At 39.2% G+C, this 13,084-nt stretch overlaps 1 protein-coding gene across 6 annotated transcripts in view; it reads left to right on the forward strand.

Annotated features, from left to right (window-relative positions):
• YEATS2 (YEATS domain containing 2) overlaps positions 1-13,084 on the forward strand; it is a 120,593-nt gene that overhangs the window by 36,792 nt on the left and 70,717 nt on the right. For all 6 annotated transcript variants that reach the window (XR_014301008.1, XM_082692522.1, XM_082692524.1 and 3 more), the window contains exons 5-6: positions 1,243-1,488; positions 4,490-4,605. Coding sequence is in view for 5 of the 6 variants with exons in the window: in XM_082692522.1 (XP_082548648.1) it covers positions 1,243-1,488; positions 4,490-4,605 (362 nt within the window). In the remaining variant the exon portion in view is untranslated. The remainder of the gene's footprint in view (positions 1-1,242; positions 1,489-4,489; positions 4,606-13,084) is intronic.

The raw sequence follows: 13,084 nt of genomic DNA on the forward strand, positions 1-13,084 counted from the left end.
ACTTAATTGACAGAGATCACAGGTAGGCAGAGAGGCAGGCAGAGAGAGAGAAGGAAACAGGCTCCCCGCTGAGCAGAGAGCCCCATTCGGGGCTCGATCCCAGGACCCTGGGATCATGACCTGAGCTGAAGGCAGAGGCTTTAACCCACTGAGCCACCCAGGTGCCCCAAAATACCCTTTATTATTGAGATGCAATAATTTTGCTGCTCTGAAATACTAGCCTTTGGCTCCTTTCTTATTGCTAAATTATGTTCCTTGCACCGCTTTTAAAAGTTGGGCTTCCTAGGAATCATAGAGTGTATCCCATTATAACAGAATACACTGTATTTTGTATTCAAATAACAAGAAACACAGGAATACTCCAGGCCTCAGTACTGGACTTATGACAAACTTTATATGTAAGTATGAATCATTTTAAAGCATTCTATACTACATTTTACTCCTACTTGGGAGCCATTTTACATATATATTTTTTATATCTTTATATATTTTAAAGGGACATTGTATGTAGAGCAGTTGATGTGTTTGTGTTAAAGCAGTGTGAGGCTTATTTTTTTTTTTTTTAAGATTTTATTTTTTTTGACAGAGATCACAAGTAGGCAGAGAGGCAGGCAGAGAGGGGCGGGGAAGCAGGCTCCCTGCTGAGCAGAGAGCCTGATGTGGGGCTTGATCCAGGACCCTGAGATTCTGAACTGAGCCTAAGGCAGAGGCTTAACCCACTGAGCCACTCAGATGCCCCAAGGCTTGCTTTTTATTTTAAGTCAAATCTTTTTTTTTTTTTTTTTAAAGATTTTTATTTATTTATTTGACAGAGAGAGAGAGATCACAAGCAGTCAGAGAGGCAGGAAGAGAGAGGGGGGATCCCAATGTGGGCCTCGATTGCAGGACCCTTAGATCATGACCTGAGCCTAAGGGAGAGGCTTAACCCACTGGGCCACCCAGGCGCCCTAAAGTCAAATCTTATTTCCCATATGTTACTTTATATTTACCTCTATTTTTCATTTAGTTTCAGAGAACTTGCACCTTAGCTCTTAGTGTTAGGACCTTCACATAATTATCACTTTCTAGCTCTTATTGGCTCAGACCACATTAAGGAGTTTGGACTTCATTTTATGGGTGTGGGCAGATGTTGAAGGATTTTAAGCATGTTCCCTAAATAGATGAGGATTTGGGAAGATGAAAATTTACCTACTTTTGGTAGGTTTGATTAAAAGTTTGTTTTGTTTGCTTTCATTTTTGCAGGGATCAAAGACATGTGATACGATGGTTTTTAATCATCCTGCTATCAAGAAATTTTTGGAGTCACCATCTAGGTCTTCCTCTCCTGCCAATCAGAGATCAGAGACACCATCAGCCAATCATTCAGAAAGTGATTCTTTATCTCAACATAATGACTTCTTATCTGACAAAGACAATAACAGCAATATGGATATAGAAGAGAGACTCTCAAACAACATGGAACAGAGACCAAGCCGAAATACTGGAAGGGTATAACTTGATGGGTGGGAGGGAGAAAAGAAGGAAACGAGTATTTTTAAAGTATGTACGTGTTATTTCCATTTAACCTTCATAGAAACTCTAGGAAATAGGTTAATATCCCTTTTGGAGATGGGACAACTGAGTCTCAAAGAGTTTACAGTTATATTTATCCAAAAGTATCAGAACTGAGAATTAAACTGAATCAGAACTGGGCATGGCACAATCCTAGGTGCCATCCATAATGATAAGAGAGAGAAACCTTGAAGAATTGGCAATTCTGTGACCTTGTCCAGGGTCTTTCCAGCCTATCATGTTTGTTCTCTCCATCATTTTTGTGAAACTTAAATGCTTTTATAAGGTAATTTATAACCGGGGGAAATTTGACAAATAATAAATAGAATTGAAAACCATTGGGGCGCCTGGGTGGCTCAGTGGGTTAAAGCCTCTGCCTTCGGCTCAGGTCATGATCTCAGGGTCTTTGGATCAAGCCCCGCATGGGGCTCTCTGCACAGTGGGGAGCCTGCTCCCCTCCCCCACCCCAGCCTGCCTCTCTGCCTACATGTGATCTCTGTCTGTCAAATAAATAAATAAAATCTTAAAAAAAAAAAAAAAGAAAGAAAGAAAACCATTTATTCCTCTTTGATCCTACCAATTCCTTATTTGTGTTCCCATCTCAAGCTGCTCTGAACTTCTTGGTGTATAATATTTGGCTATAGAGCCCTTATTGGATGATTTTTCTCAGCCAGGTGTTCTGTGATAGAGGAGATATCCAGGTTGCTTTTTGCATTTTCAGACATCAAGAATTTGATTTATTGTCTTTTTAAGAGTTTATTTAGGGGCGCCTGGGTGGCTCAGTGGGTTAAAGCCTCTGCCTTCAGCTCGGGTCATGATCGCAAGGTCCTGGGATCAAGCCCTGCATCGGGCTCTTGGCTCAGCAGGGAACCTGCTTCCCCCTCTCTCTGCCTGCCTCTCTTCCTACTTGTGACCTCTTATAAATATACAAATAAATAAAATCTTTAAAAAAAATAGTTTATTTATATATTTGACAGACAGAGATCACAAGTAGGCAGAGGCAGGCAGAGAGAGTCGGGGAAGCAGACTTTCTGCTGAGCCCAGAGCCCGATGCGGGGCTCGATCCCAGGACCCTGACCTGAGATCATGACCTGAGCCTGATGCAGAGGCTCAACCTACTGAGCCACTCAGGCGCCCCAAGAATTTGATTTATTTTTGATAAAAATTAAATTAAAAAAATTTTCTGGTTATAAATTCATGTGTTCATTGTCGAAAATTTTAAACTACAAGAAAATAAAAAAGTTATTCATAATGCCACCACCCAAAAATGAAAACTTTTGTTTTCTTTTAAAGATTTTATTTATTTATTTATTTGACAGAGATCACACGTAGGCAGAGAGGCAGGCAGAGAGAAAGGAAGGGAAGCAGACTCCCCGCTGAGCAGAGAGTCCAATGTGGGGCTTGATCCCACGACCCTGGGATCATGGCCTGAGCCGAAGATAGAAGCTTTAACCCATTGACCCACCCAGGCGCCCCAGAATGAAAACTCTTAATGTTTGGATTTATTTGTTTATTACCAGTGTTCTTTCTGGGCAAGTACTGCATTTGTGTGTGTGTGTGTGTGTGTGTGTGTGTTTTTGTGTTTTGTTTTCTTAAGATTCTGTTTTTTTTTTCTTCCTTTTTTTTTTTTTTAAAAGATTTTATTTATTTTTTGTCAGAGAGAGAGAGAACAAGCAGGCAGAATGGTAGGCAGAGGCAGAGAGAGAAGCAGGCTCCCTGCTGAGCAAGGAGCCCTATGCGGCACTTGATCCCAGGACCCTGGGATCATGACCTGAGCCAAAGGCAGCTGCTTAACGGAGCCACCCAGGTGTCCCAAGACTTTATTTTTAAGTAATATCTGCACCCAACATGAGGCTGAAATTTATAGCCCCAAGATCAAAAGATTGCATGTTCTACCAGGTAATCTAGTCAGGCCCCCATTTGAGTTTTTAGTTTTTTGTTTTTTAATTAAAAAGAATTTAGGCAATGCTGGTTATAGGAGTTCGAAACTTACCATCTTGTATGAAATATACATACTCATGTTTATGTAACGTATGCTTAGTACTTACTGTATACTAGGCATTTCTTTGGGAACTGTACAAAACAAATATGTGAGATTATCCATATTTTTAAATTTTTTTTAGAGAAAGTGGTGGGGGATTGCAGAGGGAGAGGGAGAGAGAGAATCTTAAGGAGGCTCTACACTCAGTACGGAGTCCAGCTCAGGGCTCAATCCCAGGACCCTGAGATCATGACCTGAGCTGAAATCAAGAGTTGGATGCTTAACCAACTGAGCCATCCAGGCACCCTAGGTTTTTAAAAAATTTTTATTTTTAAGTAACCTCTATACCCAAGATGGGCTCAAACTCAGAGTCCGGAGATCAGCCATCACATGCTCCACTGACTGAGTCAGCCAGGTGCTCCTGTTATCCTTATTTTATAGATGAGGAAATTGAGACAGAAAAGAAGTTAAGTAATTACACAAAACTTCACATCTAGTCAGTGGAAGAGCCAAGATTTAAACCCTAGCAGTCTATGTACTTAGTCAGACTTTAGTCACTTGTCTATGTTACTTCTCACTGAAAAATTTTTAATAAATACAGAAGGTTGAAAAGAAAGTAAATTCCATTGACCCCTCTCCCCATTCCCATTTCCCAGAGGTAACCATTGTAATAGTTTCTTGTATATCCTTCCATATCCTATTTGCATATATAGCACAAGGGTGTCTGTTAAAAACATGTACAAACACATGGAGTTATAGTGAACAAATATTTTTTGCAAACAAATGCAAAAGATACAGTAAAATTACTTTTATGCTCTGAGAGGTACCACAAAACCAGAGAATTTTGTAATGAATAAAAAAAAATCTGAGTTGTTCCAATCATACTATGATTTTGTGGTTTCTGCCCATTGGATATTGTCCAAATTGAAAGTGAAAATTGATTATGATTTCTTTCAGGACACCGCTAGTATTACTGCCTCTCATAAAACAGAGCAGCGGAATGCTGATCTCACAGGAGATGAGACTTCGCGACTTTTTGTAAAGAAAACAATAGTTGTGGGCAATGTGTCCAAGTGAGTATCCAGTTGAATTCTTTCACTTTCAGTTATCCATTTATGTTAATATTCTGGCATACTTTTATTATTGTAGTATTACTGTAGGATGAGGCCATAAGGATTTTTTCCCTTAAACTTTTAGTTGTTTTAAAAGTAAACTTGAGGTCCAGAGACTTGAAACTGCCTCAGTATGTCTGCTAATCTTTGACATAGAATAAAATTGTGCTTGGTAAACATTTCTGAGACATGAGCTTTTTTTTTTTTTTTAAAGATTTTATTTATTTATCAGAAAGAGAGAGCGAGCACAGGCAGACAGAGGCAGAGGGAGAAGCAGGCTCCCTGCCGAGCAAGGAGCCCGATGTGGGACTCGATCCCAGGACGCTGGGATCATGACCTGAGCCGAAGGCAGCTGCTTAACCAACTGAGCCACCCAGGTGTCCCGAGACATGAGCTTTTATACAAATGGGATGTTTTTTTTTTTTTAAAGATTTTATTTTTAAGTAATCCCTGTATCCAAAGTGGGGCTGGAACTCACAACCCTAAAATCAAGAATTGCACACTCCATAGGCTGAGCCAGCTAGGTGCTCCATTTACAAATGGTATATTTTTATCAAGCATATTATTGTGGATAAGTTATAAGAACTTTTAACTTTCTGACCTAGGTCTATCCTTGGGGGCCTTAGCTAATTGCTAAAAAATATTTGTTGTTCAAATTGAAATGTTTTAAATTTTTAACAGAAAGTTACAGAGTATGTCTTGAAGACAGAATTTCTCCAAGCTGAAGGACTAGCTCTTTAACAATATGATCTCATGGTGTCTTGTGGGAGTGGCATCCTTTTGCCAACTATCTAGAAATAGATAAAGACATAAATCCTCAAATAGCATAAGAATGTTATTTTCTCACAAAGTCTTTACCTTTCTTTTCCCTCATTAGGCATATTTTCTCTATGCTCTCTTGTCATCTTTTTCATATTATGTCATCATTTCCTATTTCTGTGTATTTTTCCCAAATCACACTGGAATTTCTTTAGGGTAGACTTGTTTGTTTTATATCATACAGTAGTTGGTCTGCACCAAATATTTGATTGTTGAATAAGTTGATAGATTTACGAAAATTGTAATTAATACTCAGTTATTGAAAATAAAGGATTCAGGCAGACGGTAGTTATTTGGGGGGAAAAATCAGGTTGGGGGAATCTTCCAACCCCCAGTTAATGAACCACAAATAACAAACAAGAACATTAAAAACTTTAAAAAAAGAACATTTAAAAGCTTTGGGATAATAAAAGCAAAGATTTCTAATCGTCTGTGTGATAGTTTTAAAATGGAAGCATAGAATATGATTAAGGCAGTTAGATTTCTATTTATAGATTATTATAGAATTAGAATGCATTTAGCTAACTCTGAGACCATGTGAAGTGTTAAGAGTTGGCATCTTAAAAGTAATGCAAGACCGGTCAGCTCAGAAAATCCAAAACTGGAAATGTAGATGGACCCACCAGAAGACTGGGGAGAAATCATCATTGACATTTTCGAACAGTTACACTTAATTTGTAGGTGTTGGGGTTTTTTCAAGACCAGCTACAACAAATAATGGTTCATCATGGATTTTAGGGAGAGAGGGTATGCTTAGCATTAGAGTTATAAAGTCTTTGTTTGTTCTGGAAGAGGGAAAAATTACTGATTTACATTAGACTTGTTAAGAATATTATAATGTCTAAGATAATAACTAAAAGAGTAGACATAGTTTTTTGTTGTTGTTGTTTTGTTTTTTTTTTAAGATTTTTATGTATTTGTCAGAGAGAGCACAAGCAGAGGGAGTGGCAGACAGAGCAGGCAGAGGGAGAAGCAGGCTCCCACTGAGCAGAGAGCCAGATGCGGGACTCAATCCCAGGACCTTGGGATCATGACCAGAGCTGAAGGCAGATACTGAACCATCTGATCCACCTAGGCAACCCTAGACATAGAGATTTAAACTTAAAAAGTAGTTTAAGAGGAGGGGCGTCTGGGTGGCTCAGTGGGTTGGGCCTCTGCCTTCAGCTCAGGTCATGATTTCAGGATCCTGGGATCGAGCCCTGCATTGGTCTCTCTGCTCTGGGGGAAAACTGCTTCCTCCTCTCTCTCTGCCTGCCTCTCTGCCTACTTATGATCTCCCTCTCTCTCTCTCTCTCTCTCTGTCAAATAAATAAATAAATAAAATCTTGAAAAAAAAAAAAAAGGTAGTAAGAGGAAGATAGGGAAATTGAATGTAAAAAAGGGGGAGGATCCCTGATTCCAAAAGAAGGCAAGCAGGGACAGGGGAAGGGATATGAAAAGAGAAAGAACAAGACATAATATAAAATAATTTAGTAACAAATCTAAATTTATCAATAATCATAAAAATTGCCTAGGGATTTAGTTAGCTATTTAAAAGATAGAAATTGGGCGCCTGGGTGTCTCAGTTGTAAAGCGGCTGCCTTCGGCTTGGGTCATGATCCTAGTGTCCTGGGATCGAGTCCTGCATCAGGCTCCTTGCTTAGTGGGGAGTCTGCTTCTCCCTCTCCCACTCCCCCTGCTTGTGTTCCCACTCAAAATGCTTGTATGAATGTAAAATATCTGAACTTCAGTTAATAAAGTTGATCTAATATATACGTATAGACTAATACATGTAATAGTTGAAGCATTTTTTAAAAAGATACTATTTATTTATTTGAAAGAGTAAGAGCAAGAGTAAGTTGGGGGAGGAGCAGAGGGAGAGGCTGAAGCAGATTCTGCAGAGTGCAGAGCCCAGTGTGGGACCCATGACACAGAGATCATGACCTGAGTTGGATGCTTAACTGACTGAGCCTCCCAGGTGCCCCTAGTTAAACATTTTTAAGCACTTAAGGAACGTTTATGAAAATGGACTACACAATAGGCCATAAAGTAAACTTCAAGGAGTACAGACTTTTTTTTTTTTAAGATTTTATTGTTAAGCCATCTCTGCACCCAGCTTGGAGCTTGAACCCACAACCCCGAGATAAGAGTCACATGCTCCACTGATTCAGCAAGCCAGGTGCTCGCAGACTACGTTTTGGTTTTGTTTTGTTTTTTGAAGATTTATTTATTTTTTTGACAGAGTGCACTTGAGTGCGTGAGGGAAGGGCAGAGGGAAAGAGAGTCTCAAGCCAACTTTGCTCTAAGCTCGGAGCTTGACCTTGAGACCAGGACCCAAAACCAAAGCTGGAAGCTCAACTGATGGTGCCACCCAGGCCCCCCCCCACCAGACTAATTTTTTGACTATTGTTAAAAGAAAAAGTTCCCTAGTTTTCCTACTGTTACCGATTAACTATACGTTACAGTATAGTTAATCGGTAACAGTAGGAAAACTAGGGAACTTTTTCTTTTCTTTTTTAAAGATTGTATCTATTTGAGAGAGTGACAGGGCACAAGTGGGGGTCGGGCAGAGGGAGAGGGAGAAGCAGACAATGTGGGGCTCATTTCCAGGATCCAGAGATCATGACCAAAGCCAAGGTCAGACACTTAACTCAAAGAACTACCCAGGTGCCCCTAGAAAACTTTATTTTTTTTTTTAAGATTTTATTTATTTGTCAGAGAGAGAGTGAGCGAGAGCGGGCACAGGCAGACAGAGTGGAAGGCAGAGTCAGACGGAGAAGCAGGCTCCCTGCGGAGCAAGGAGCCCGATGTGGGACTCGATCCCAGGACGCCGGGATCATGACCTGAGCCGAAGGCAGCTGCTCAACCAACTGAGCCACCCAGGCGTCCCCCCTAGAAAAATTTATGTCTAGAAATTCAAACTACTTCTGAACAACACATAAGTCAATGAAAAATCACATTTAAATATCCAAAATAAATGATAAAATAAAAATTTGTCGGATAACACTAAAGGGATATTTAAAAGGAAATATTTACAGTAGAAGAAAATGGAATAGAAGAAAAGTTTAAAATTAGTGAACTAAACATCTCATTTAGACAAAATAATGCAGTAGGAGAAGCAAAGAAATTAGGGGAAAAAGTATACACAAACTTAGTGAAACTAAGGAGAAGAGAAAGAAAACAAAAATATTAGAAATGGAAAAGGGCATAGCCAAAGATGCTGTACTATTAAAGAGATAAGTAATGAACACCCGGGGCAACGGGGTGGCTCAGTGGGTTAAGCCTCTGCCTTTGGCTCAGGTCATGATCTCAGGGATCAATCCCCACAATGGGCTTTCTGCTCAGCGGGGAGCCTGCTTCCCCGCCTCTCTCTGCCTGCCTCTCTGCCTACTTATGATCTCTGTCAAATAAATAAATAAAATCTTTAAAAAACAATAGTGAATACCTTTATGCCAATGGAAAATTTAGGTGAAATGAGAGTTCCTAGAAAAATACAACTTAGGACTTAGGAAAAATCTTGAAGAGTCTTTGAACTACTAAGTTTAATTACTGATTTTTAAAACATTGCCATCACAAAAGCAAACCAAACTACTAGGCTTAGATTGCTTTACAGGCTGAGTGAGCACATAATTTCAGTTGTTTACGAAATCTTCTGGGGAGGGAAGTCTGGCTGGCTTAGTTAGTAGAGATTCTTGATCTAGCAGTCATGAGTTTGAGCCCCACATTGGGAGTGTAGAGATTACTTAAAATACAAAAATAGTAACCAAACCCCCCAAATCTTCTGGGGAAAAAGAAACAACTCTTGTTAGTTTATGTTATGAGAGTAGCCTAACTTTTTAAATAAGGCTAAACAGTTTGTAAGAAAAGGAAAACGGTAGGATATTCACAGTTATGGATATAGGTGCAGACATACTGAACAAAATCATTAGGAAACGGAATTCATTAAGTACAGAAATGATAATACTTCATGATCAAGACATGCAAGTTTGGATTAATATTAGATATCAATATAATTTGGCCCACTGCGTTATTAAGGGTAAGCATAGACATAGGTAAACATATAGAGGGCCATGACCGTATTTTCCAACAGAATGTGATAAGGAGGCCTCATGAAATAACCCACTGAGCCACCCAGGCGCCCCTCAGATTTTATTTTTAAATAATCTCTACAACAAGTGTCGGGCTTGAACTCAGAACCCTGAGATCAAGAGTCTTAAGCTCCATCAATTGAGCCAGCCAGGCACCCTCTTGTGTGTGTGTGTGTGTGTGTGTGTGTGTGTGTGTGTGTGTATGTGTATGAACATTTAAGCTCTATTTTTTCAGTGCATTTTATTCCCTACATTAGTCACCAATTATAGATTAGATCCTTAGACCTTATCATCTCAAAGCTGAAAGTTTATCCCCTTTTACCAACTTCTCTCTGTTTCCCCTACCTCCAGCCTCTGGTAACTTTTTCTGCTGTGCTTCTATGAGTTTGACTTTTTTTTACATTTCATATATAAGTGATACCATGTAGTATTTGTCTTTCTCCCTCTGGCTTATTCCACTTAGCATAATGCCCTCTGCGATCATCCATGTTCTCACCAAAGCCAGAATTGCCTTCTTATGGCTGAAGAACAGTCCATTACACACACACACACACACACACACACACACACACTCAGTTGACCTTTAAGGAATCTTGAGCAATTCGACGGTAGGGCCACCAACCTCCTGCACAGTTAAAAATCCGTGTATAAGGGCACCTGGGTGGCTCAGTTGGTTAAGCATCCAACTTCTTTTTTTTAGATTTATTTATTTAAGAGATGGGGAGGGGGAGAGGCAGAAGGAGAGGGAGAGAGAGAATACTCAAGCAGACTCCCCACTGAGCATGGAGCCCGATGCAGGGCTCAATCCCGGGACCCCAAGATCATGACTTGAGCTGAGATCAAAAGACAGACACTTGGGGTGCCTGGGTGGCTCAGTGGGTTAAAGCCTCTGCTTTCATCTCAGGTCATGATCCTGGGGTCCTGGGATCAAGCCCCACACTGGGCTCTCTGCTTAGCAGGGGGCCTGCTTTCCCCTCCCCCCACCACTTGCCTCTCTGCCTACTTGTGATCTCTGCTTATCAAATAAATAAAATCTTAAAAAAAAATTAAAAAAGACACTTAAGTGACTGAGCCATCCAGGCACCCCAGCATCCAACTTGTGATTTTGGCTCAGGTCATGATCTCAAAGTTGCTAGTTTGAGCCCCTGAGCATTGAGCATGGAGCCTTCTTAAGATTCTCTCTCTCCCTCTCCGGCTCCCCTCATCCCCCACTCACTTGTGCACTCATTCTCTTTCTTAAATTTAAAAAAAAAAAAACAAAAAACCCATGTGTAACTTTTGACTCCCTAGAACCTTAACTACTAATAGCCTACTGTTGACTGGAAGCCTTACCGATAACATTAACAGTTGATTAATACATATTTTTAATGTCACATGTATTATATAACGTATTCTTACAATAAAGTAAGCTAGAGAAAAGAAAATATTACTAAGAAAATCATAATGGGGGCTCCTGCTGGCTTAGTCTGTAGAGCATACTACTTTTGATCTCAGGATTGTGAGGTCAAGCCCCACACTGGGTGTAGAGCTTATTTAAAAAAAACAACAACAAACAAACAAAAAAACAGAAAAAAGAAAAAAATCATAAGGAAAAGAAAATACATTTACAGTATTATTTTAAAAATTACACATAAGTGGATCTTCACAGTTCAATTCCATGATGTGCAAGGGTCAGCTGTATATGCATGTATATACATCTTGATCCATTCATGCCTTTATTCATTTATCTGTTATGGACGTATAGGTTTCCAGATCTTGGCTATTATAAATAATGCTGCTGTGAGCATGGAAGTGCAGATAGCACTTTGATAACCCATTTTCATTTTCTTTGTATATGTACGCAGCAATGGGGTAGTTCTGATTTTAATTTTTTGGGAACATCTTGTTTTCCATAGTAGTTGCACCAATTTATATCCTCACCTGTAGTGCACCAGGATTCCCTTTTCTTCATGTTCTTGCCAACACTTGTTATCTCTTATATTTTTGATGTTAGCATTCTGACAGGTGTAAGGTGATACCTCATTGTGGTTTTGATTTGCATTTTTCTCATTATTATTAGTAATGTTGGCCATTTATATATTTTGTTTGGAAAAAAAATTTAGTTCCTCTGCCTATCTTTAAATCAGATTTCTTTTTTTGCTTTTTTTGTTTGTTTGTTTGTTTTGCTATTGAACTGTATGTGAATGCTTTATATATTTTGAATATTAATCTTTTATCAGTTATATGATTTATAAATATTTTTTCTCATTCCCTAGGTTGCCATTTCATTTTGCTGATGGTTTCCTTTCCTGTGCACTTTTTAGTTTGATGTAATCGCATTTGTTTATTTTTATGTTCTCATTGCCTTTGCTTTTGGTGTCAAATTCAAAAAATCATTTCCCAGACCGGTGTCATGGAGCTTACTTGTGTTTTCTTCTAGGAGTTTTATAGTTTCAAGTCATTCATGTGTTTTGAGTTGATTTTTGTGTGTGGTGTAGGATAAGTGTCTATTTTCATTCTTTTGCACATAGCTCTCCAGTTTTCCTAACACCGTTTAGGAGACTTCCTTTTCCTATTGCATATCTTAGCTCTTTTGTCATAAATTAATTGATCATATATGCATGGGTTTATTTCTGTGCTGTCTTCTGTTCTGTTGATCTGTACGTCTGTTTTTATGGCAATACCATACTGTTTTATTACCGTAGCTTTGTAATATAGTTTGAAATCAGGAAGTATGATGCCTCCTGTTTTGTTTTTTTGTTTTTTTCCATAAAAAAAGAGGTTCTTTGGAAGACTTCTATGATTCCACACAGATTTTTTTTTTTTTAAGATTACTTATTTATTTATTTGACAGAGAGAGAGATCACAAGTAGGCAGAGCAGCAGGCAGAGAGAGAGGGAGAAGCAGGCTCCCCACTGAGCAGAGCCCGATGCGGGGCTCAATCCCAGGATCCTGGGACCGTGACCTGAGCCGAAGGCAGAGGCTTAACCCTCTGAGCCACCCAGGCGCCCCTCCACACAGATTTTATGATTTTCTTCTATGAAAAATGCTATTAGGATTTTGATAAGGATTAAACTAAATCTATAGATTGATTTGGGTAGTATGGCCATTTTAACAATAATAATTCTTCTAGTCCGTGAGCTTGGAATATCTTTTTATTTATTTGTGTCTTCTTCAGTTTCTTTCATCACTATCTTACAGTTTTCAGTGTGCTGGTCTTCCACTTCCTTAGTTAAATTTATTCCTAAATATGTTACTGTTTTTGGTGCAGTTATACATGGGATTATTTTCTTGATTTTCTTTCTGATAGTTGTTAGTGTTAGAAACACAATTGATTTTTTATTTCAACTTTATATCATGTACCTTTACTGAGTTTGTTTGTTAGTTTTATCTTATTTTCATTTTTTTATTTTTCAAAGATTTTGTTTGTTTGAGAGAAAGTAGGGGGAGGGGTTTGGGGGGGCAGGGACAAGCAGACCCCCTGCTGAGTGCAGAGCCCAATGCAGAGCTTGATTTCAGGACCGTGAGATCATGACCTGAGCCGAAATCGAGAGTCAGACACTTAACCAACTGAG

The sequence above is a fragment of the Mustela nivalis genome, assembly GCF_964662115.1.
Source record: "Mustela nivalis genome assembly, chromosome: 1".
Lineage (NCBI taxonomy): Eukaryota > Metazoa > Chordata > Mammalia > Carnivora > Mustelidae > Mustela > Mustela nivalis.